The sequence below is a fragment of the Petaurus breviceps genome, unplaced genomic scaffold (genome assembly GCF_028583685.1).
Source record: "Petaurus breviceps papuanus isolate PSGF00001 unplaced genomic scaffold, PetGlider_PUasm1.0 90849, whole genome shotgun sequence".
NCBI lineage: Eukaryota > Metazoa > Chordata > Mammalia > Diprotodontia > Petauridae > Petaurus > Petaurus breviceps.
This window is the reverse complement of record NW_027187361.1, coordinates 27,166,532-27,193,961: the sequence shown is the minus strand read 5'-3', so window position 1 is coordinate 27,193,961 and position 27,430 is coordinate 27,166,532. Positions and strand designations below refer to the sequence as shown.

Genomic DNA, 27,430 nt, shown 5'->3' with positions numbered 1-27,430 from the left:
ACACACACACACACACACACACACACACACACACACACACACACACAAAACTAGCCGTGTGAACTTGGGCAAGGCACTTAACCCCAATTACCCTCCAAAAAGCAAAAAAAAAATTTAAAAAAAAGAGTCACTGGAAGACTGTGATGAGGGAAGGGATTTCTGGGAAAGGCCACTAGAAAAAGAATACATGATACTCTGTTAGCATAAAAGTTCAAGTTAGAGAAAGAAATCAAGCAGAAAACATAGTAGAAGGGATGAGAGAGGAGAAACTGTTGACAATTAGACACGGGCAATTATGGTTTTTCACCATTTCAATTGATTCTACAATAAAAATTAATAATTATGAAGAGGATCAGACACATTTGTGAAAATCATCACTTTGACTTGTGTGTAGCAAGTCCCTACTATGAATATACAGGTATAATTCATAAAGAGACCATTTTTACTTTCTAATAAAGAATATAAATGGAAAAACTACTCCATGAGCATCAATAACCTCTTAAAGTCCACCTCTGTAGAAGGTAATTTAAGAAATATCAAGGTTGATATAGTTCTTCTATTCCATATAAAAAAACCTGGAAGAGAATTAAGATTGCCTGATCCAGGTGGAGAACAAATGTAGAGAAGGGAAAAATTTGTCCTTGGACAATGACAAAAATCCTAGCAAGGGGCTGATTAATGTTCTAAAGAAGGTATATGAAAGTCAAGATGATAAAGTGAAGAGAACAATGAATAAAGCCTAGGTAGAAGTAAGGGAGAAATAATGCTAATGGGTGCCCAAATTTTAAGACAAAAAATGTCTTTTTAGTAACCAATGAGGAATTATATTTCTAAGAGGGAATTGCCGCTGAGTGATATAGATGCAATTTATGTGTATAAGAGGCCACGAAGTCTTTCTATTTAATGCTAGAGGGTACATATAAAATATGCTTGTTTTGTACATTCTTTCAAGGAGAGTTACTTTACTTCCTTTATTTTTGTATGTAATTTTTTCCCCTTACTTCAATGTCAAGAAAAGTCTTGCTAATTAAAATGCTATGTTTTTATTTTAAAAAATTCTAGAATCACTCTGGTAATTCCTTAGGTACCAAAATATATTCCTGACAGTACATGAGAAACACATGTAAAGCCAAATCAGCTCCAGCTGAGAATTATGATTTCATTAGAGATACCATTGTTCATGATTATAGCAATGACAATGGAAAAAACGATTACAAAGTGAGAAAGTTTCATAATAAAAATCTGCAATGAAGAGAAAATGAGGCACAGAAGCCTGAGCATAATCTATTTATTGGCAAGACTAGAAATTAACAATATTAGAGATGTCCCTCAGTGATCAGAGACATGCCTTACAATAAGAGCAGATATTTATAGTTTGGTGGTTACATAAGATCCAGTCATGCAAACTAAACTAAGGCTGTGATTGGTACATAATTATGCTGACTTGCAAAAGGGCATTCTTCAAAATCCTTAATAACAAGGAAAAGAGTTGAATATCCTCTAGAAAGTCTTCAACCAGATCCCATCCTATTCCCTATGATTACTATCTCTGTATTTCCCTCCAACCTATTATCTTCTGTTTCTTTCTCTCTTTTTTTAATCCTATCCCTCCCAAAATAGTTTATTTTGCTTGTAACCATTGCCTCCCTTTTCTAATTATATGCCCTCCCTTTTATCATGCCCCCACTTTTTTTTGTCCCCTTCCCCTCCTATTTCCCTATTAGGTAAGTTTCATTTCTATATAAAACTGAATGTGTGTTCTTCCCTCTTTGAGCCAATTCTGATGACAGTGAGGTTTAAGCATTGCCTGTAACTCCCCTTGATTTACCCCTCCATTGTTAAATCTTGTGTGATCCTGACTGTGGTTCCCCAATATTTGAATTTATTTCTTGACTGCTTGATGTATTTTCTCTTTTCCTTGCGAATTCTGGAATTTGGCTATAATATTCCTGGGAGTTTTCATTTTGGGATCTCTTTCTGGAGGCCATCAGTGGATTCTTTCAATTTCTATTTTACCTTCTGGATCTAAGACATCAGGTCAGTTTTCCTTGATCATTTCGTGAAATATTATCTCTTTCTTTGACCATGGCTTTTGAGTATAAGGATAGAGGCCTTAAGAGCTTTATCTCCTCTCAAGCAATGTGGAAAATGGAAAAAAAATGCTTTTTTTCCTCTCCTTTGGCTGATTTCTTCTCCTTTTGGCATCCAAGAGTTCAAATAGAAATGTCAGAGGTCTGCCTGTAGTTCAGGGCCCACTGGTTCTGCTATCCCATCATCAATGTTTATATGACACACATACATCACGTCTCATTTACCTAGTCTATATCTTTTATGTGCAAAGATATTTTCATGTTGTTTCTGTCATTAGAATGTGAGCTTCTTGAGAGGAGGGATTGTTTTTGCCTTTCTTTAGATTTCCAGCACTTAGCACATTGTTTCAAACACTGTAAACCTTTAATAAATGTTTGTATTGTATTGTTCACGAGGCTAAGCCCAATAGATGTAACAGGTAGGGCTGCTTTAATATTTGAGTAATAAACACCTTACTTAAATATGTTCATCCTACTTTAATTCATGCTGTGGAAACCACTCCGGTCTTCATGTGTAAGAACAGCAGATAGTATACAGTATTCAGGAAGTCTGGTTTTAGGCAGATCTCTGAGAGAGGAGCAGATAAAGAAGCCCATGGCAAGAAAGGGTAAGATTTCCTGTTTGAGAGGCTAATAAACTTTTGGGAACGTGGTAGCTGTGGTTTTGAAGAGCACTGGTGCTAGGGAGGATTTCTCCAAATATCATATGTGTAGTTAACTGAAAATAAGTGTCAATCAGTTATAAAATTCCCATGCTGTTCTCGACAACTAAATGAACTGTGAAAGTAAAAGTGAGATGTTGATTCAAAGACCGCCTTTATCTCTTCATTGTCTTCCCCACATTAAAACTTGTCATTGAAGGGGAGGCCAGGTAGCACAGCGAGTAGGAGCACCGGCCCCAGTGTCGGGATGACCTGGAGATCGAATCCTGGGCTCAGATACTCAGCACCACACCCAGAAACACCTGGCGGGGTAACCTTGAGCAAGTCACTTAACCCTGATTGCTTTAAAAAACAAACTTGTCATTGTGAGACATCATGACAACTAAGCTTAGAGGGAAGGATAAAGGATGACTCAGTTACTAGGACATCAGATATTTTCTGTCTATTCCACAGATGACAAAAAGTTCTAGAGAGTGATATACTTTCAGTTGCTATATGTTCTATTCAAAAAGCCTCCAAGGGATCCTTGAAAGCATTTTTGAACCCTTTTGCAATACTGTGCTTATCTATCACGTATTCCAAATGATTGATTAGACATAAAATTATTTTTCAGTGACAAACAATGATATTTCCAGGTGAATAGACCATTAACTATGATGCAAAGAAGTAGAGTCTCTAGGAAATTCTTCTATTTGCTCATGCTAGGCTTTAAAATTCAATTGAAAGAGCACTGGACTGGAAGGCAAAAGATCTAAAAGCAGTGTGTATTTATGGTGCATTATCCCCAACCAGCTCTCACCTCTAGTCCTCAGAATTCTAAAAGTACTCTGAGGGATTTTGTGTTCCCTTTACTTCCATGGGCTTGCGCCATACATTGACTGTTTTCTGATGTCTCCAAGGGCCAACAACAATCATTCCAGCTCGATGTAACCACAAAATTGATTAGCTTTAACATAGACTTACTTTAAAGATATAGTAATAACAAAAGCATAAAAATTCCCCATTACCCCCAATACCTCAGGAAACATTCTCTTTTATACCAGTTTTGGAGACTGGACTTAGCATAGTTTCTATGTAACATTGATTCCATCAAGTTAACTTACAGGTATCATGTGATTATCAGATTAACTCTTATCTCAGCTACTGCTAGACTGGGTCCTGATGGTCACTCCTTGCCCTTCTGGCCACTGATATTCAGCTGACTGCAAAATTCCTGTGATAGGATGCTGGGACAATGCCAAGTGCAGCATGCTAATAGGGTGGTAGCATGCCCACCAGTCTTCGGATCTTTTTTCAATTTCTAAGATCACAAACATGAATGTCTCCACATGGAACAGAGAAGAACAAACACAGATGCCAAGGACTGAGGTTGCTTTCATGGAACCACACTGCTTGGGAGGAGAGAAATCCCCCAAGGTCTCCCCCCTTACAATGCTGTCTCTCATCTGACACCACAGATAATGGAGTCCACAGAGCACAGCTAAAAAGAAAATGACTATTTTTGTCAATGGCTTCATGATCGATCCCAAAAACTTCCATTCACCACATCAGTAGTTGACCAGAACCAATTACAAGAAACATCTTTGTAAGTCACTGCCATTCCACATCATCAAGTCTTTCCTGGAAGCAGGCTTCCTAGCTTTCTCTAAGTGAGAATACACTGTCAGATGAATCTTAGACATGGACCTTTCCCTCTTACCTAAGTTTGAGTGTCTGCTCCACCTTTTAATAGTAGATATGGAATACTGGTTAAACCACTTCACTTTCATTCTATAAGTTTCAGTTTCCTCAGTTGTGAAAAGTTGTTGTGAAATAATTTTTGAGACAATAAATCCTTTATAAAAATATGTATAAAAATAAACATTAACATGTACTATGTTAGGCACCATGCTAATATAATAAAGATTGAATTTAGACAGCACATTAAGGCTTACAAAACACTATGTATATTGCCTCATTAAAATTTCAACACAACTCAGTGAAGTAGTAACTCCATTTCACAGATTAGAAAACCAAGGATGAGTTTAAGTTTCTTGCCCAGGGTCACACAGTTGGGAAGGCTCTATCACAGAACTTGTATTCAGGTCTTCTTGATTCCAAGCCTTGCACTTTATTGATAGCACCATTGAGAGAGTTGGTCTTATTTGTTGTACTATTTTTTTTTTTTTATTTTACCCAATGGTAGTTCACCTAAATATCCTTTAAAAATTGTTGTCATGTACATGATCTTGTAGATAAAGAAAGTGTTATAACTGCGGGATTGCTAAACCCATAGATAAGGGCAATGCTAGTTTACCTTGATTTTAAGAAATATTTTTTTAAATCTAAAATGTATATTTTATTTATTTTTCCTTTTGTTTCAAACCTGTTATATAAAAAAGTAAAATCACTTGCTACACTGTTCATATCCATCACCTCACTATTAGGAAGTGAGTAGTTTGTTTTTATCATGGAATCTGTAATAGGTCCTCATGCCATTCAGAGTTTCTAAGTCTTTCAAAATTATTTGTCTTTACAATATTACTGTCATGATATGAGCCACTCTGTTAGTTTTGTTCAAGTTACTCTCCATTCATTCAGAAAAGTCTCATCGGGTTTCTCTGAAACCATTGGTCTCATAATTTCTCAGAATAAAATAGTATTCATAACATTCATATACCATATTTCTTTAGCAGTTCCCTAATTGATGGGCATTCCCACAGTTTCTAATTCTTTGTTACCACAGACCCAACTGCTATAAGCATTTTTGTATGTCCTTAGAAACTGTTTTACTTAGGACTAATCCCTCCCCTTTATTCTCCTTTACCCCGTTTCCCTGTTGAGTGAAATATATTCCTGTACCTGATTGTATGTGTATTTCCCCTCTTTTGACCAGTTTACATGAGAATAAGATTCAGGCATCACCCACTCCCCTTTTATTTGTATACTCCAATACTGTGAGATAATTTTCCCATCCTTGTTCCTTCCTTCCAATCACATGGTGTATTCCTTTTCCCTTTACTTTCCATTCTTCTTTTAAGATTATTGAAACAAAACAGAACCATGCCAAGTCCCTTTGTTTGATTAGATTCCCTCTATGGCCCTTGATGATAATAGATTTCTGAGGACTCAAGTGTATTGTTCCCCGACATTAGACTGTGAACAATTTATCCTTTTACAATTCCTTATTATTGTTCATTAATTTAACTTTCTTCTCTTGATCCCTGTTTCCACTTTTAAATTTATATACTGTATACCTCTAGTCTTTTCATTAACAATATTTAGACATTCTCTATTTAATTAAAGGTTGATTTTTTTAAATTCTCTGTAAGGGAGAAGTATATTGAATAACATACTGTATGATAAGATTAGGATTCAAAAGGGTCATTACTGGCAAACAAATTCATCTGAATCTAAGATAAATTTAAACAAATATGTAAACTTTGGCACTTAGATTAAAAAATCAACTTAAAAAGTACTAGATGGGGAGACATATTAGAAAGCGATTGTTCTGGAAATTATCTGCAAGGTAAATATGAGTAAGTTTTATAATGTGGCAGTAAAGAAAAACTAATTGAAGTTTGGGCTCCATCAGGAGAAATCTATCTTTGGGAAGAGGAAGGTAGGTTGTCTCTTTGCACTCTGCCCTTGTCAGTCCTCAAATGTAGTGACATTTTCATTCTCTCCAGTTGAAGAAGGATATTGACAAACTGAGAAGGTCTAGCTTAAGAATGGCATGTCTAAATGCTATTGTATAAACTTGAGAATAGCAGCCACGATTACAAAGGATCTTAAATCATGTCATACGAGATTTGGTTGGATAAACTGGCATGTTTAGATTTAAGAAGAGAAGATTCATTGGGGTTGGGGAGGGCAAGATAGTTCTTTTTAAGTATTCAAAGAGTTATCTTTGGAAGAAGGTTTATAATTGCTCTGCTTTGTTGTAAAGAACCAGTAAAAGGTGGAGTTGAAAAAAAAAAGGAAATTTATAATTACTATCAGGAAAAGTTTCATAAAATTAAAACTGTCTAGACATGTAATTGACGACCTAAAAAGTTAGGTGATTGCTTCTCCTTATAAATCTTCAAGATTATTTGTCAGGTATGTTAACAGAAAGACTTCTCTCAGGTGTAACCCAATCTCTATTTTCTCCTGATTTTTCTTTTTATGGCCTGAGACTGATGATTCACCCCACTTGAACCCATGATGGTAGCTTTGGTGTGCCCAGAGGGTCATCCATGCAACTATAATTGAGTGCTCAGTGTACGAGGAATAAATTTGGTATGCAGGACAACAGAGGAATGGGAAGATATGTTCCTACCCCTCAGCATTGTAACTTCTGCGCCCCCACTCATTTCACAAAAAAATAGCCCCAATGTCACTTTTGACTCCAACATAAATACTTATTTAAATACTTATTTATGAGATACTTATTTTAAAAATAAGTAATAGAAATACTTATTTTTAAAAAGGCAAAAGCAAGAAAAATCATAACATCTACTTGAGTGAAATAAAAGCAAGAATAGTAAAAATATTGTCCAGTCCATTTATAAACTTAGATTGCATTTTTCCAACCAATGCATACAATAGGAAGGAGGAGGGAGAAGCAAGGGGCAGAGAGCGATCATATACCAAAGCTTGGTAGTGAGGTACCAAATTCACATACCTGGAGTAAGTCACAACGAGCAGGTATAAAAGTCTCTTATTGCCTCTACTTCCCTTCTGCCTCTTTTTAGCTTCCCTGTTGTGCTACTAGAGAAAACTACCTTTCTGTCACTTTGGTTTCTAAAACCATAATAATCTCTTGCAAGAAAGAAACAGTATTATACTCAAGTTTATGGGGGATCTACCATCTCTCCAACTGTAGAAAATATTAAAGGACAATATAACGCAGCCAGCTCTCCTTTACGTAAGATTATCCATCTCTCTTCCAATGATCTTTCAGCAACTGCAGTGCCTACTGGCTTCAGGAAGCTCTCAGGTGTCTAACCTAGCAGATGCTGTGGATTCTTATTCTTCTGAACTTTGGTTTCTCATCTGCTACTCTCCTATTCTTGTATAGATTATAACATCTTAAATTAGAGTCTTTTGTGAGTGATGACTCATCTGCATGAATAAACACAGAATTCACAGTTCTAACAGGTATAATAATGTTTGCTTCTTTTTATTTTTTGATGTTGAGTCTGCCTATCTTGTCCAGGCTCGAAGTATAGCTGTCACTCATGTCTGATCCCAAACTTCATGTCTGAAGATTGGCTTAGAATTGTTTTCCGAACTGGGCCGGTTCACCTCTCTTTGGGCAGCCCAGTGGCCCTCCCAGGGGTTCATCATGTCTGTGCCAGACTTCAGCAAGCAATGTGCTATAGCCACCTCAGACAGTCTGGTGACAGCCAATAATTAAATTTTCACGGTAAGCCTTTACACTTCTGATATTAGTAAATGCTACAATTCAGGGTTTGATTTATTTCAGTGATTGTTTAGACTTAAAGAAAGAAAATGAGGGAGCAAATATTAAGAATATAGATTAAATTTTAAAATGTTTCTCATATATACATATATACACACACATATGTATGTATGTATTTGGAAAACTGTTTGTTAAACATTTATCATCATGACCTTTATATATCCTACAACAGTTCCAAACTCATAAATCTCAGTCACCTTCTTTTGGTCCTCTCCCATTGAACATCAGGAATTATAGGCTTGGGCCACTATACCAGAATCAGGTATAAAAATATACCAACCCCCTCTAAGCTCCCAGATATTTCTATTACTTGTAGTTTCTCAGGCATATTATTCAATACTCTGAAAATGATGATATATTAATGAGCTCAGAAAAACAATAACAAAAATCATCTTCATCTTCATTTAGTACATGTACCTTTGAGTTGTTTTCAAATAGACCCTCTCAGTACATTTATCTGAAGGGAAATTTTCTCTCATGTCTTCATAATTGTTTCAAGCTGCTTTTTTTCACAGAGTCCTTTGTCGGCCCCTTTCGACAACTAAAATGAACACTTGTGAAAGTGACAGAATCTTACATATGGATGGATTGGACTAGCCATACACTGAGGTTCTTACCAGCTCTCAAAGTGTGTGATACAGTGTAACATGCTTTAAAGTATATAAATTTTCAAATACAAGAAAAAAGTTTTCAAAAAAAGAGTAGCAGATACTCACATGTAAATGAATGGTTCTATCTTGATAAGAAGCCATTTTTAGATGTTAATTGTTAGATCTTAAAATTATTATTCAAATATATTTAGATTATTTTATTCCAGGGTACATTTAAACCATATTTAAACTTTATTTCAGGGTACAGCTCTTGACTTTTTGAAATATAAAATGTTTTCAAGTAGCAATATTTTACACTTGACCAAAATTTTATTTGACATGCAAATAAAACCCTTTTAAAAGCTAATAACAGTCAATCCTCAACATTTTTGTATTTAACTTTCAAGACTTCAAGCATTTCCATGACTTATTAGTAACACAATTTTCACCTTAGCATTGGCCACCACACACATTACTAGCTATGTGCAGTAGACAAAAAAAAAAATGAAAGACAAGATGTGTACAAATTTATGGAATATCTAGTGTCCTACTAAGTACTTCATTGTTCTTGTTCACCCTACTTTTATAAGAGCTACCCATGCATTTGTTGCATATTTTCATTGTTTACCAATCCCATCATTGATCAAAATATCAAGGTTAAATGTCAAGTAGTCTCTGCTGTGTTTCCATACTCTGAAACCCTTAGGGATCTTAAATGGTGAATGAAGAAGATTTGCTAATTGACCAAGCTAATGCATCCTTCATGATCTCCACTGTTATCCACCTGCAGTGAATGACAGTGTCAGAAGTGATTTTGAGAACTTGCCAGTTTTGGCATCTTCTGACAGGAATGATTAAAGTTCCAGCAAATTTTCTCTTGGTATTCATAGGGCAGCCAAGGTAAAGAGGTTTATATCAACATCTGTATACAGAACAACACCCTTACACCACCATCTGACAGAGTGGAAAGTAAGATTCAGGTTTTCAAAACTTTAGTTTTAAGAATTTTATTTGCCGTACAGTATTTATAGCACTGTGTTTCACATGTTATGAAAAATGAATATTGTCTGAAATAACTTTTTTAAAAATAGAGATGTTAGGACAAGAGTCACAAAACTGCATGTTACAAATTGTATTTTGTGTACTAAGTTTTATGCATTGTTTCATGGTTACTGTGTTAGGAAAAGTCGGCATTATCAGGATTAATGTTTTGTTATAAAGAGTTATATGCAGAAAAGTATATTTTCAGCAATCTCTAGTGCAAGATTACACGACTGGTTTTGTGTTTGTGTATGTGGGTTGCAAGAACCTAACTCTCTATTTCCTCTCGGTTCAAGGTGTCAACATTAGTGTTTTTTACTTTCGTGCCTTTTTCAAGGAGTTGCCCCATGAAAGTTGAGGATCGACTATACTTTGAAAAAAATCAGAATGTACTAATTGTTTATATGCTGCTTTTTACAATATGTGTGTGTTTAGTTGAAAATATAAGGACTTAAAATGTATTTAAATCAGTGACCCAACTGAAGTTTAATCGAAAATATAACATCTCAAATCTATTTAACAATATTTTAAACATTTTTAAATAAATCAAGGTACATATTGGGGTATGTGTGTGACATGTGGCATGTATACATAAGAAGGTATGTTTCATAAATGAGAAGGAAGGATACAGCAGCGCGACAAAGCTTTATATCCCAGGAAGTGTTCTTTCCACGGTATCAAGCTGTATCTCCATTATTCAAATGTTACTTGCCTTTGATTTTGGTATTTGCTAGGCAAAAAGGAAAAGAACATGGCTGTATTTTACCTAGTCATTTGAAGAGCAAATGAGTCAATCTGGATAATGTAAGCCTTAAGAAAATATATATATAGTAGATCTTCATCTCTTTGCAACATTTACCTTATGGTTTTTTAAAAGGGGTAAAATTGAATAGAAAAAAATCCACTTTCCCCAATATTTTTTTCTTCATGAACTTCAAAAGAAGTATCTGAAATAAATTAGCCTAGGCTAGCATACTGACTCTTTTGATTTTCATGCTTTGCTTTTCAGATGCAGATGATCACTGTCTTCAGTTTACTGAACTGAGTTTGAATAAAGCTTTCATTGATATATTTAAACCAAAAGTAAAAGTCGAGTTGATGTTGTACACAAGGGAAATTAGAAACTGCTCTCAGCCTCTTTTTACAAGGAATTACTTACTTAATAACAAGTTCAAACAAAAGAAGAAAACAGTTTGGATTATTCATGGATATAGACCATTTGGCACAAGCCCAATATGGCTTCAAAAATTAATCACAGTTTTGCTGTCTTTAGAAGATCTTAACATAGTTGTAGTTGATTGGAATCAGGGTGCTACAACTTTACTTTATCAAAAAGCTATACAAAGAACCTGGACAGTTTCTGAAATATTGAAAGATTATATTAAAAAGATGAGGGTAAGTTGGGAATTTGTTTACCTAAAACAATATGAAACAAAAGATGAATGAATGAAATAGTGTGTTAAGCGATATCATAAAGTAAAATTTGAAAGAAGGAAAACTTGGATGAACTAAACTGTTGACAAATAAGGATAGTAATTTGCTGAGTTACATTTTATCCTAAGAAGATAACAGAATAACATTCATTGACCTGGACCAAACTTAAAAGTAAATGCTGCATTTAGAACTCTACTAAAATATGCTGAACAATGGTCTTTTTGGTAAAGTGTTTACGTTACAGGTTTAAAAAAAATTATCTCATAAAACAGCTATACACGTCACAAATGACTGAATTACATTTTCTCCTTAATTTTAATTTTTACACTTGTTAATTATCTATTTCTCCCACTTCACCATCCCCTATCCCAATAAACCATACTAGAAATGAAAAGAAATATATACCCTCAAAACAAAAATACAAGGTTTAGCAAAATAGATACCCATAACTATGACTCATGACCAAAAATAGATTTATCATTTGTCATTATGAGTCCATCACTTCTCTAGCAGGAAATGGAGAGTGTACTCAATCTTGAGTCTTTTTGGAATGATGCATTATCATTACATTGATTCGAGTTTTAAAGTCTTTCAAAGTTTCTTTTCTCTAAGACTTTAAAACTAAGTTGCTTTTATCACTTGCTATAACTGTAAAATAAGAAAAATAAATTGAAGGAATTAGCATAGGCAAAGAGGAAACAGAATTATTAGTTTCTGCAAATGACAAGATGTGTTAGTTATAGAAGCCTAGAGAATCACTTAAAAGACTAATTGAAACAATTGACAGTTTCAACGAAGTTGTAGGATACAAAATAAACTCATGCAATTCATCAGTCATTTTTCTAGATATAACCAACAAAATATAGGAGAAAGAGATGGAATAATAAATTCCACTTGAATTAACTATGGATAATTTCAAATAGTTGGTAATCTGCCTGCTAAGACACATATGTGCATTCTATGAACATAATCATGAAACATTCTTTCTCCCAATAATGACGGATCTAAATATTTGGAGAAATCGTTCTTGCTCATGTGTAGGTATAACAGTAATGGGAATTTGAAGATCTTCCCTGCACCTTAATAAGCCAGATGTAATCATATGAACCCTGTGGTGGAAGGAGTTTGTTAAACAGGTGGAGCCGATCTGAGAGGAAGCTGGGAGTCAGAGCAGTTAGAATGGAGGGAGAAAAGGAATCAGGAAAGCAGACAGCTAGGATTGTGAGTGTTTGTGGGAAGACTTTAGATGGTGTTGCTTCCTGCAGTGGATTAACTTCTTTGTTGCTATGATGGATTTGGTTTTCTGGTTGTGGAATTTGGCTATCTGGTATCTGAATAAATGTTTTTGCTTCTGTCTTATATATGGAGAGTCTGTTATATTTTGCAATTCAGAATTATGTCAGCATATTCATAGTCACCACCAGTGCTGTGAATATTGCCTTGGTGATACAGTAGATTGGGAAAATATAATAGAAATTACATTACTACCTAATTAACTTACTTATATTCACTGACACTATAAACTATAAAAGGATTACTTTACAGAATTAGAAAAATAATAACAAAATTCTTTTGATGGAACAAAACACCCATCATATAAAGAGTTATTGTTCATTTGTTCAGTCATATCTGACTCTTAGGGACTGAATGGACTACAGCATGTCAGGGCCTTCTATGCTATGCTTCTAAAATCTCATGAATTCTATCTATCCATTTCATCACCTGCCATGCTCTTTTTTTCCCTTCATTCTTTTCCAATATCAGGATCTTTTCCAATCCTTTCAAGAGAATCAATGGAAAAGAAGAGAAGGAAGAGAGTCTGGCAGTACCAGATCCCAAACTCTTTTGTACAGCTATAATTATAAAAACAATTTAGTACTGAATCAGAAACATAGAGGTTGATCAGTGGAACATATTACATACAGAAGATAATGTAAATTGATGATTAATAAAGCCAATTCCAGATTATGGAATTAGAATTCACTTTTTGACAAACACTATTGCAAAAATGGGAAAATAATCTTGTAGAAACTAAGCGTAGATGAACATGTGATGCCATATACCATGGTAAATTTCAAATGTGTGCATGACTTATACATAAAAGGTGACGCCATAAACAAATTAGGGGGCATGGGAAAAATTACCCATCATATCTATGGCTAGGGAAAGAATTCATGAAGAAAAAAGAGATAGATTCTCAGGAGGCTTTAAAATGGATAGTTGTGATTACATGGCACTTTTTAAAAAGGTTTTACACAAGTGAAACTGACACAGATACAATTAAAAGAGAAACAGGAATTAAGGGGGAAATGGCTTTGCCTCAAGTTTTTCTGCTAAAGGTTTTATTTATGATGAATATGGAATTAAATAAAAATTATAAGAACGAGACCTTCCTCAATTGATAAATAATCAAAGAATATGAATAGGCAACTTTCAGAGGAATAAATGCAAGGTATCAATAGCCATGTGGAAAATTATCTAACATTAATAATTAGAGAAATTCAATGTAAAACAACTCTGAGGTATCACCATCTACCCATCAAATTGGCTAAGTTGACAAGAAAGAAAAATGGCAAATACTGGTCTAGGAACAGAAATATTTCACTATGCTATTAGTAGACCTGTGAAATTGTTCAACCATTCTGGAAAGCAATTTAGAACTATTGTAGAAAACTATGTATAAAAGTAATTAAACCCTACATACTCTTTGAACCAATTATATGATGGTTAGATCTATGCTGTAATGGGGGTCAAAGAAAGAGAAAAATCATACCTATATACAAAAATATTTATAGGAATTTTTTCGGTAGAAAGAATCGGAAATTCATAAAGTGCCTATCAAGTGAGTAGTGGCTGAACAAATTACAGTATATGAATGTGATGAAATAGTACTGTGCTATAAAAATAAGAAAGGTGATGATTTTTTTTAAATACAACTAGAAGATTTAGATGTATGGATACAAAGCTAAGTAAGCAGAATCAGGAGAATAATTTATTCAATAATAGCAATATTGTAAAGGTAATCAGCTTCAAAAGACAGAGAAACCCCTGATTGGCTCTATTGGTCTATAATTAAAAGATTCTGTTCTCTTCCTTTCTTTGAAAATCAGAAGAAACTTTGCACTTCTCTAGTCCTTCTATATGGCTCTCATACTCTATTATCTTTTACATAGCACACACTTTGGCTTTCCTATTACTCTTGCCAGGTCCTTTAGTACCTGATGATATAGAACATCAGAGTCAGATGACAGGAATTCATCAAATACAGCTAAGTATCTCAGCATCATCTTATATTTATTTGTCATGAACTCTATTAGCCAAATGTTTGCCCTAGTGTTTCCTGTATAAACATCTTGCTACTTTTAGATTAAGCAGAATCAAAATAAAAATGGAGAAATTTTGCTTTCTTTCTTCACATATTTTTAATAGTTACTGATAGGTAGCATTTATAGAGAAAAACAGTTCTCAACCCTTTTTGGTTTCAAGGTACCTTTACAGTATGAAATATCATTAAGGATTTCCTCAAAGAATTTTTGTTTATATGAGTTATATTTTTGATATTTGCTCTATTAGAAATTCAGAAATCTTAGTATTGTTGTAAAAATAGCACAGAACTCATGGAAACCTGAAAAGTGTCTGGGGAGATCCTAGAGCACAATTTGAGAATCACTGATATATAGAGCATTAAGGTGTACTAAATATTACACATATATTATCTCATTTCATCCTCAACATAATCCTATAGCAACACACATTTATTGAATGTCTGCTATGTGCCAGGCACAGGGCTAAGAGTTAGGCCTACAAAAAAAAAAAACAGCTCAAACTAGTAGGGAATTTATAGACTAATGTGTAAATGCTATTACCTCCATTTTTCAGGCAAAAAAAACCCCTGAAGTTGCAAAAGAACAATCATATTACCCAAAGACACATAACCAGACACTTGTCTGAGGTAGGATTTATGTTCAGTCTTCTTGATTCCAAGTCCAGTGTTTGATACAATTAATTACTTAACCCTTTTTTCTTTTATATATTTTTATTCATAATATTCGACAAATTGTTCTGCTGGTTTCATTCACTTCATTTTACACCCAAGTTTTCTCAGGTTTTTCTGACTTATCTAACAATCTAACTTATTGTGTCTTGCAAGACAACAAATTGTATTCTCTCAAATTCATATGCTAAACCTTGTTTGGCTGTTCTCCAAATATTCCGAGTATTTGCTACTATAATTATTTTTGTAATGCTGGATCCTTTTCTTCTTTTTAAAATTTCTTTGGCTCATAGACCTAATAGCATCATTGGGTCAAATAATATGTATAAATTAGTAGTGTTGGAGGAATAGTTCTAAATTACTTTATAAAATATTGGGCAACTTTACAGTTCTAGGAACAGGGCTTTAATGTTGCTGCTTTCCCATACTCCTGCCAGCATTTGTTTATTTACCTTATTTTGTTATTAATTTTTCCAATGAGATGGTGTTCAGGTTGTACCTTAGAGTCATTTAATTGTGCATTTTCCTAATATTAGTGATTTAGACCTTTTTGTAATGTTGTTGATAATTTTAATTTCTTCCTCTGAAAACTGCCTATTCATATCTTTTGACCATTTAACAATTAAGGAATGTTTTTTTTCTTACAAATTTTGACCCAGTTAACCATATATCTTAGAAATGAGGACATTGGGGGGCGGAGCCAAGATGGCAGAGTAGAAGCACGACCTTCCCGCGGCTCCGGCTTCCACCCTCCCCAATCCATGTAAAAAGGGGACTCTAAACAAACTTTGGAGCTGCAGAACCCACAAAATGACACAGAGAAGCTAACCTCCTGCTGAGGACAGCCCAGCAGGCCGGCAGGAATCCAGCACAGCGCTCTGGGAGCCCAGCCCAGCCCAGTCCCAGGCTTTAGCCCCAGGGCAGGCCTGACCAGCCGCCAGCCAGAGGGACTCCAGATCAGCAGCAGCTGTGGCCGTTTCCAGATTTATCAATACATAGACACAAAGGACAGAGTGAGAGGTTCGAGTCTGGGAAGGCGCGCGGCAGCGACGCGGGGGACGCAAGCCGTAAGGCCCGGCGGCGGCAGCGTGGTGGGCGCAGCCTGGGAAGGCCCGGTGCAGGAAGGCGTGGCGCGGCTGGCGGATGCAGGCCTGGAAGAGGCCTGATCAACTCTGGAGGGCAAGTCTTCCCACCTATCACAAGGTCCACTACCAGGCCTATCACCAAAGGGCTGGGACTGGAAAGAGCAAGGTAAGAAGCAAAGACAGGGGCCCCTGTCCTGGACAGCAAACACTCCTGGGGCTACCACTTCATAGCCCAGAAATCTTAAAAAAAAAAAAGCCCCTTTCAGGACCTCCAAAGACAAGGATGGCAGAGTGAACCCCACTTGCTCCAAACCCCCCCTCTAACCCTGAAGATATAGTAACTCTTGCCCCAGGGCAAAACCCTCTACAGTAAAGGCTTGGGATCCTAGAGGAAGGGCGTGGCTAGGACACTGCCTCAAAATGGGTAGAAAGCAGACTACAAAGACAGACTCTGGAGTCCTACTATCCTCAGAGGGAGGAACCAACCTCAGAGGGAGACAATGTGGACTCCACACACATAGCTGAGACTTCAACAGGGAATGGATCCCAAGCACAGAAGGCTCTCCTAGATGAGATCAAAAGGAACTTTGAAAGCAAAATGAGAGAGATAGAAGACAAAATGAATCATTCTCTCAAAACAAAAATAGCAGAATTCGAAAAACATTATAATGAGGAAAACATCTCTCTAAAAAGAAAAGTGTATGATATGGAAAAGGAGCTTCAAAAATTAACCAAGGAAAATGATTTGCTAAAAACCAGAATTAAACAAATGGAAACAAATAACTCTATGAGGAACCAAGAATTAGCCAAGCAAAATAACAAAAATGAAAAATTAGAAAAAGAGGTAAAATACCTCAAAGAAAAAATAACTGACCTGGAAAACAGATCCAGGAGACATAATCTGAGAATCATAGACCTACCAGAAAATTATGATGAAAAAATGAGCCTGGACAACATTCTCCAAGAGCTCGTTAAGGAAAACTGCCCTGAGATACTAGAACCTGAGGGGAAAATAGAAATTGACAGAATCCACCGGACACCTGCTGTAAGAGATCCCAAACTGAAAAATCCTTGAAATGTTGTGGCCAAACTCCAGAACTACCAGATAAAAGAGAAAATACTTCAAGCGGCCAGAAAGAAACAATTCAAATATCGAGGGTCCACAGTGAGGATTGCACAGGATTTGTCAGCCTCCACACTGAAAGATCGGAGGCAGTGGAATACTATTTTCAGGAAGGCAAAACAGCTCGGATTACAACCAAGGATCACATACCCAGCGAGACTGAGCATATTCTTCCAGGCAAAGAGATGGTCATTCAATGATATAACAGAGTTCCAGACCTTCTTAATAAAAAAGCCAGAACTCAATGGAAAATTCAACCTCCAATTACGAGAAGCAACAGTGACTTAGAAAGGTAAACAAGGAGAACACACATCATTTTAGAGGGAAAGAGGGAAGGGAGAGGAGCTTCGCATGAGATCGATTCCTGTCATTCTTGATGCGAAGAAAAAATAGCATACCTCATTAAGTATAACAATATCCTACAGGTAGTAGGAGGGGGAAAGGGTTACAAAAGGGGGTGGGAGTGGTTTGTAGGGAGGGAAGTAGTAAGAGGAAAAGGGGAGGAAAAGGGAGGGGGGCCGAAAAGTGAACACTGAGGGAGGTGGTGGTCAAAAGGAAAACTATTAAGGGGGGTAAGGGAGAAGGGAGGGAAAATACGAACATTAACAGGGGTAGGAATAGGATGAGGGGAAAGAAACAGATAACAGTCATAACTGTAAATGTGAATGGAATGAACTCTCCTATAAAACGGAGACGGATAGCAGAATGGATTAGAAATCATAATTCTACAATATGCTGTTTACAAGAAACACATTTGAAACAGAGGGATACACACAAGATAAAGGTAAAAGGTTGGAGTAAAATATATCATGCCTCAGCTAAAGTAAAAAAAAGCAGGGGTAGCAATCCTTATCTCAGATAAAGCAAATGCAAAATTGACCTAATTAAAAGAGATAAGGAAGGAAACTATATCCTGTTAAAAGGCACCATCAAGAATGAAGCAATATCACTACTTAACATATATGCACCAAGTGATGTAGCATCCAAATTCCTAGAGGTGAAGGTAAAGGAAATAGAGGAAGAAATAGATAGCAAAAGTATACTAATGGGAGACCTTAATCTCCGCCTATCTGAACTTGATAAATCCAACCTCAAAATAAACAAGAAAGAAATTAAGGAGGTGAACAGGATTTTAGAGAGGATAGGTATGATAGATCTCTGGAGAAAACTGAATGGGGATAAAAAGGAATATACTTTCTTCTCAGCGGTTCATGGCACATATTCAAAAATTGACCATGTTCTAGGGCATAAAAACCTTACAATTCTAGGCAGTAAGGCAGAAATATTAAACGCATCATTCTCAGATCATGATGCAATAAAAATTATATGCAATAAAGGGCCAGGGAAAGACAGACTAAAAACTAACTGGAAATTAAACAATTTGATCCTAAAGAATGAGTGGGTCAAACAAGATATTATAGAAACAATCAGTAATTTCATTCAAGAGAATGATAATAATGAGACAACATACCAAAATCTGTGGGATACATTAAAGGCAGTTCTTAGGGGAAGTTTTATATCCCTGAGTGCATACGTGATTAAATTAGAGAAAAGGGAGCTCAACGAATTGGGCATGCAATTAAAAAACCTAGAAAAAGAACAAATTCAAAATCCCCAATTAAATACTAAACTAGAAATATTGAAGACTAAAGGAGAGATTAATAAAATTGAAATCAAGAAAACTATTGAACTAATAAATAAAACCAAGAGCTGGTTTTATGAAAAAAACAACAAAATTGATAGACCCTTAGTCAATATGATAAAAAAAAAAGAAAGAAGAAAACCAAATTATGAGTATCAAAAATGAAAAGGGTGAATCTACCTCCAATGAAGAGGAAATCAAAACAATAATTAGGAATTATTTTTCCCAATTGTATGCACATAAATTTGACAATCTTAGGGAAATGGATGAATATTTAGAAACATACAAATTGCCCAGATTAACTGAACAGGAAGTAAATTACTTAAATAATCCCATCTCAGAAAAAGAAATTGAACAAGCCATCAGTCACCTCCCTAGGAAAAAATCTCCAGGGCCAGATGGATTCACTAGTGAATTCTACCAAACATTTAAAGAACAATTGATTCCAATACTCTACAAATTATTTGGGAAAATTAGTGAAGAAGGAGTCATACCAAATTCTTTTTATGACACAGATATGGTACTGATACCTAAATCAGGAAGAGATAAAACAGAGAAAGAAAATTATAGACCAATCTCCCTCATGAATATAGATGCAAAAATTCTAAATAAAATACTAGCCAAAAGACTACAGCAACTTATCTCAAGAATAATACACTTTGATCAGGTAGGATTTATTCCAGGAATGCAAGGATGGTTTAATATTAGGAAAACCATCAGTATAATTGATCATATCAACAATAAAACTAGCAGAAACCACATGATCATCTCAATAGATGCAGAAAAGGCTTTTGACAAAATACAACATCCATTCCTATTAAAAACATTAGAAAGTATAGGAATAAATGGAGCCTTCCTTAAAATAATAGGTAGCATCTATTTAAAGCCATCAGCAAGTATTATATGTAATGGGGAGAAACTGGAAGCATTTCCCATAAGATCAGGGGTGAAACAAGGGTGTCCACTATCAACTCTCTTATTCAATCTGGTACTAGAAATGTTAGCAGTAGCAATTAGAGAAGAAAAAGAAATCAAAGGAATCAAGTTAGGCAAAGAAGAGACCAAGCTATCACTCTTTGCAGATGATATGATGATATACTTAGAGAATCCTAGAGATTCAAGTAAAAAACTGCTTGAGACAATAAATAAATTTGGCAAAGTTGCAGGATATAAAATAAACCCACATAAATCCTCAGCATTTCTATATATTTCCAATGAAATTCAACAGCAAGAAGTAGAAAGAGAAATCCCATTTAAAGTTACTGTAGACATGATAAAATATTTGGGAATCTACCTGCCAAAACAAACCCAGGACCTGTATGATCATAACTACAAAACACTTTTCACACAAATAAAGTCAGATCTAACTAATTGGAAAAATATCAATTGCTCATGGCTGGGTCGAGCTAATATAATAAAAATGACAATTTTACCTAAATTAAATTATATATTTAGTGCCATACCAATTAATTTACCAAAAAACTACTTTATAGAGTTAGAAAAAATAGTAACAAAATTCATCTGGAAGAATAAACGGTCTAGAATATCAAAGGAATTAATGAAAAAAAATGCTAGGGAAGGTGGACTAGCTTTACCAGATTTCAATCTGTACTATAAAGCAGCAGTCATCAAAACTACTTGGTACTGGCTTAGGAATAGAGGAGTGGATCGATGGAATAGATTAGGCACACGAAATTCAGAAGTCAATGACTACAGTAATGTATTGTTTGATAAACCCCCAGACCCTGGTTTTTGGGATAAGCACTCACTATTTGACAAAAACTGCTGGGATAACTGGAATGTAGTATGGCAGAAACTTGACATAGACCATTATCTAACACCATATACCAAAATCAAGTCTACATGGGTTCATGATCTAGGTATAAAGGTTGATATTGTAAGCAGTCTGCTAAAACAAGGAATAGTTTACCTATCAGACTTGTGGAGAGGGAATGACTTTATGACGAAACAAGGAATTAGAGAACATTATAAAATGTAAAATGGATAATTTTGACTACATTAAATTGAAAAGTTTCTGTACAAATAAAGCCAATGTAACCAAGATTAAGAGGGAGGTGGGAAATTGGGAAAGAATCTTTACAACCTATGTCTCTGACAAAGGACTCATCTCTAAAATATACAGAGAACTGAGTCAAATTTATAAGAATACAAGTCATTCCCCAATTGATAAATGGTCAAAGGATATGAACAGGCAGTTTTCAGAGAAAGAAATTAAAGCTATCTATAAGCACATGAAGAAATGCTCTAATTCACTATTGGTATTAGAGAAATGCAAATCAAAACAACTCTGAGATACCACATCTCACCAGTCAGATTGGCTAAGATGACAAAACAGGAAAATGACAAATGCTGGAGAGGATGTGGGCAAACTGGAACACTAATGCATTGTTGGTGGAGCTGTGAACTGATCCAGCCTTTCTGGAGAGCAATCTGGAACTATGCCCAAAGGACTATAAATACTTTCATACCCTTTGGTCCAGCAATACCACTCCTAGAGTTATATCCCAAAGAGATCATAGAAATGGGAGAAAGACCCATATGTACAAAAATGTTTATAGCAGCTCTTTTTGTTGTGGCAAAGAATTGGAAATTAAGGGGGTGTCCATCAATTGGGGAATGGCTGAACAAGTTGTGGTATATGCATGTTATGGAATATTATTGCGTTATAAGAAATGGGGAGCAGGCGGTCTTCATATTTACCTGGAGAGGCTTAAAAGAACTGATGCTGAGTGAGAAGAGTAGAACCAGGAGGAATTTGTACACAATTACGGACACAACATATGTGTGATGACCAACTTTGATAGACTGGACTCTTCTCAACAATGCAGGGATATAAGTCAATCCCAAAAGACGCATGATGGAGAGAAAAATGTGCATCCAGAGAAAGAACTAGAAAGAACTAAATTTATATCCAGGTGGAAGCAAAATACCTGATCTTTTTTGTTCTCTTATTTGATTTTATGTCCTCTATACCATTTTTCATCCTAGCTGGTACAATCCATCCTTATAACCTGACCATTGTATAATGTGAAAGTATCTACAGATCCTATACTTGATTATAAGATGCCATGGGGGGGGAGGGGAGGTAGGGGGACAAAATGTGAAATTCAAGGAATTGTGGAATTGAATCCTGTAAATTAAAAGGAAACAAACAAATTAAAAAAAGTAAAAAAAAAAAAGAAATGAGGCCATTATCTGAGAAACTTATTGTGCACATTTTCCCCAATCTCCTCCTTCTTTTCTAATTTTCACTACATTTATTTTATTTTGCAAAAAAAAATTAATTTTATGTAATCAAAATTGTTTTATTTCCTATGAACCTCCCTTAGTTGATCATGAACTTTTATAATACTCATATATCTGACAGGGAATTGGTTACCTGTTCCTCAAATTTGTTTGTGATATCACCCTTTATGCATAAATCATGGACCTATTTGTTTACACTGTGACATGTTGGTCTCTACATAGTTTCTGTCAGACTGTTTTCCCATTTTGTGAGTGGGCTTTGCTGAATAATGAGTTCTTGCCCCAATGGCTGGGATCTTTTGAAATAGCAAACACAATGGTACTGTGCTCACTTACTTCAATATATTGTGTATCTAAACTGTTCTGTTGATCAACTTATCTACTTAGGATCAAGTGCCCCATCATTTTGATGATTATGGCTTTGTAGTATAGTTTGAGAACTGGTCCAGCTAGGCTCTCTTCTTTTGTATTTTTTATTAGTTTCCTGATAATCTTGATCTTTTGTTCATGCAAATAAATTTTTATTATGTTTTTTTTTACTTCTATGTGGTAATCCTTTGGTAGTTTGGTTAATACGGAACTGAGTAAATAAATTAATTTAGATAGTATAGTCGTTTTTATTATAATGATTCATTCTCTCCATGAGCAATTATCATTGCTCCATTTATTTGGATCTGTTTTTGTGTGAAGAATGTCTTAAAATTGTGTTCCCATATGTCTTGTGTCCCATATGTAGACTAGTCAGGATTTAAAATTGTCTCTTTCTAATTCAATAGGAATTTCTTTCTTGTTATATATTTTTGTAATATATAGAAATACAGAAGATTTGTACAATTTTATTTTACATCTTGCATCTTGGCTGATCAATTCAATTAGTTCTTAGAAGATTCTCTAAATAAACTGTCTTACCATCTGCAAAGAGTAATATTATTTTTCTTTGCCTATGTTTGTTCCCTTGATGTTTTTTTCTTGTCTTACTGCTATAGTCAGCATATTTAGCTCATTGTAATGACAAATATATGACTAACAATTATGATAGAATGTTAAGCATTGAGACATCCTAGGTTGCTAGGGAAAATGATATTGATATAGATAATTATGGGAGTAAAGGTTTCGTAGAGAGGCCAGGGATGATAGAAGAGAGAATATTAGGGAGTAAAAGAGCACACAGCTATGAGGAAGGAAGAACAAAGCCAGTAGGGTACCAGGCCTGATCTACAGAAGTATAGAAGGGTCAGAAGGAAATTTAAAAGATTGAGATCTTGAAGGTAGAACACTTCCAAATGACAATGCTAATGGTGGCTGAGGTGGTATCCAATAAAGATGCTAGGACACTGAAAGCATGGCTATTAATAGAAGTGAGAAGAGGGTGTTCTGATGCTGTAATTTGTATTTGGAATTAAAATGGAGAAGTGATGGGTATTTAAGTCTTGGAACTTAAGACAATTTTTTTTATCAAGCTATATATCTTAGTATTTATATAAATCATAATGATGCATTTTTAATTACAGAAATATGGAATTTCTCTTCAATCTTTCCATTTCATAGGAGTGAGCCTTGGGGCTCATATAGCAGGATATCTTGGAAACCAATTTGGAGGTTTACTTGGTAGAATTACTGGTAAGTAATTTAAATGGAATTGCTAATCAAAGCATACCTTTAAACACCAGGAGTTATTCCATTTATTGTTCAAAAAGTAAATTTTAAAATAAGGGTACAAATATTGAAATTTATTGTCTCCATTATTTTCCATGAAAGGGTTTTTTGAAAATTAAAAGTTATCAATATATTAAGTGAGCTTTGCTTTCTAACAAGTAAATCCTACTGTAGCAAAAGCAAAGATCAGAAAACAGAAGAGTAGTATGTTTGTGAAATAGCGGGTCCAAATTTCCAGGCTGCTGCTCTTTAGATAAATAGGGGAACGAGTTTGGGCCTTTAAACACGTGAAAGCACATGAGAAACATGTTACTCATAATGTAGCTAATTCGTATATACTTTCTTTCGCCAAATACTAAAGCTTTAAAAAAATGCTTATTGACTGAATGACCACACCTCCACCCCACCCCCGCACTCTTAGCACCTTACTCCACCCTTATAACTACAACGTAATACCTTGGTAGATCGTTGTCATCATCTGCTGTGGTGAAAAAATAGTGATCATCTAGGGTCCAAACTTTATTCAGGTAATGACCTTTTCTCAACTGAATTAGGTGTCTGAAACAGGCCTGTACTCAGAACTCTTTTCCACTTGGTAATGTTACAGAGCTTATAATCAACAATAGACATTCTGAGAAAACAGGGTTATCGTCATGTCACGATGAGATATCTTTGAGGACCCGACCACTTACTGAACTCACAGAATCATAGTTTAAAAGTTGAAAGGGTCCTTAGAGGTTGTCAATTATCCTTTCTTTCATTTTACAAAGCAATATTTGAATGAATGAAGCACTTACTATGTGCAAAGCACTGGAGACATATATAAAAAATAAGACACTCCCCAACTCTCAAGGAATTCACATTCTAATGGGAATGACAGCACATTGAAGAGCTAAGGAACACAATGGATAAAGTATTGGCCCTGGAGTTAAAAAGGCCCTAGTTCAAATTGTGTGATCTTGGGCAAGGTTTTTCTCCTTTACTGGAAGCTCTGAGATTTGGCTATAATATTCCTGGGAGTTTTCATTTTGAGATTTCTTTCAGGTGGTGATAAGTGGGTTATTTCAATTTCTATTATGCCCTCTGGTTCTAGAATATCACGACAATTATTCTTAATTAATTGAAATATGATATCTAAGCTCTTTTTTTGATCATAGCTTTCCAGTAGTCAAATCATTTTTAAGATTATTTCCCCTTGATCTATTTTTCAGGTCAGTATTTTTTCCGCAATGAGATAGTTCGTATATTTATTCTTTTGATTATGTTGGAAGACTTTTGTATAAACAAAAGTAATGTAGCATATATTAGAAAGAAACGGGGAAGAAAATTTTACAGGTTTTTCTGCTAAATGCTTCATTTCTCAAATTCACTGAGCCACATATATAAATATAAGAGCTATTCCCCAATTTTTATTCTTTTTATAGTATTTTATTTTATTTTCCCCAGTAACCTGTCAAGAAAATTTTTTTAGCATTCATTTCTACAAGATTTCGAGTGCCAAATTCTTCTCCATCTCTCTTTCCTTACTCTACCCTCTTCTGAAAGTGGTAGGCATTTTGATATAGTTTATGCATGTGCTATCATGTAAAAAATATTTCCATGTAAAAAAATATTTCACAGTTGTGAAAGAAGAAACAGATAAAGAAAAACACAAGAAACAATAAAGTAAGTAGAAAAAATATGCTTCGATCTGCATTCAGACCCCTATCAGTTCTTTATCTGGCTATGGATAGCATGTTCCTTCATGAGTTCTTTGTACTTGTCTTGGACATTGTGTCATTGTGAAGAGTTGAGTCATTCACAGTTAATCATCACATAGTGTTGCTGAGACTGTGTACAATACTTTCCTGGTTCTGCTCATTTTTCACTTTGCTTTGGTTCATATGAGTCTTTCCAGGATTTTCTTAAATCTGTCTGTTCATCATTTCTTGTTTCACAATATTATATTCATATACCTCAGCTTCTTCAGTCATACCCCTTTTCGTCAGTTTTTAAATAGTCCAAGGATATGAATAAGCAGCTTTCTGGAGAAATCAAGGCTTTTGATAATCACATAAAATGCTCTAAATTACTACTGATGAGAGAAATACAAATTAAAACAACTTTGAAATATTACCTCATTCCTGGAAGATTAGCTAAAATGACAGAAAAAGGAAAATGACAAACACTGGAGGGAATGTGACAAAACTGGGACAATAATGTACTGTTGGTGGAGTTGTGAGCTAGTCTAACCATTCTGAAGAATAATTTGGAACTATGCCCAAAGGGCTATCAAACTGTATGTGCCCTTTGACCCAGCAATACCACTACTAGGTCCGTATACCAAAGAGATAAAAAAAGGAAAAGGACTTATTTGTACAAACATATTTATAGCAGCTCTTTTTGTGGTGGCAAATGACTGGAAATCAAGGTGAGAACCATCATTTGGGATGGAATGCTATCATGCTATAAGAAATGACCAGCAGTATGGTTTCATAAAAACATAAGAAACGGGACGGCCAAGTGGCTTAGTGAGTAGGAGTACCGGCCCCAGAGTCAGGATGACCTGAGATCGAATCTGGGCTCAGATACTTAGCACCACACCCAGAACAAAAACTGGCTGTGTAACCTTGAGCAAGTTACTTAACCCTGATTGCTAAAAATAATAATAAACATAGGAAAATTATATGAACTCATGCAAAGTGAAGTATGAAGAACCAGGAGATTGTATGCAGTAATAACAATATTGGAAGAACAATCAACTGTGAAAGATTTAGCTTCTCTGATCAAGACAATGATCCAAAGTAATTCCAAAGGACCACTGGTGAAAAATGCTATGTCCTTCCAGAGACAGAACGAATCAATTCTGAATGCACATTGAAGCTTGCTTTTCAAACTTTCTTTATTTTTCTTCTTCTTAAGTCTCTTTTCTTTTTCAATATGTCTAATGTGGAAATATGTTTTGCATGACTTCACATGTATAACTGATATCAACTCGTTTGCCTTCTCAAGTGGGGGGGGGACATTTGTGAGGGAATTTGGAACTCAAAACTTTAAAAATTAATGTTTTTCCATATAATTGGAAAATGGTTAACGAAATAAATAAAAATATGTTTTAATTAAGTATGTCATTCAGGAAATACATTATGGGAAAAAGTACTGTGGTGGTAGTAAGAATAAGAGAAAACAGACGGACTGCCCAAGTTGAGCAAAGATATATGCAAAGATATCATAAGACCCAGATTAAGACCTCCAGGACCTTAGGGTGGTCCTTTTAGAAGTACTATGTGAGAGCACAGACAAGCCTCCTATAGGATGACAAGAGGTAGATGGATGATGATCTGTAAAATAGCAAAAAGAGAAGGATCACAGAAGAAACCATACTACTACTTGCTGTAGATGAAAGACTGATAAGCAAAGA

The 27,430-nt window shown here is 35.2% G+C and overlaps 1 protein-coding gene across 1 annotated transcript in view; it reads left to right on the top strand.

Annotated features, from left to right (window-relative positions):
• Positions 1-10,858: 10,858 nt before the first annotated feature.
• LOC138149810 (lipase member I-like) overlaps positions 10,859-27,430 on the top strand; it is a 48,243-nt gene continuing 31,671 nt past the window's right edge. The window contains exons 1-2 of the mRNA XM_069073061.1: positions 10,859-11,224; positions 23,886-23,994. Coding sequence (XP_068929162.1) covers positions 10,928-11,224; positions 23,886-23,994 — 406 coding nt within the window. The 5' untranslated portion in view covers positions 10,859-10,927. The remainder of the gene's footprint in view (positions 11,225-23,885; positions 23,995-27,430) is intronic.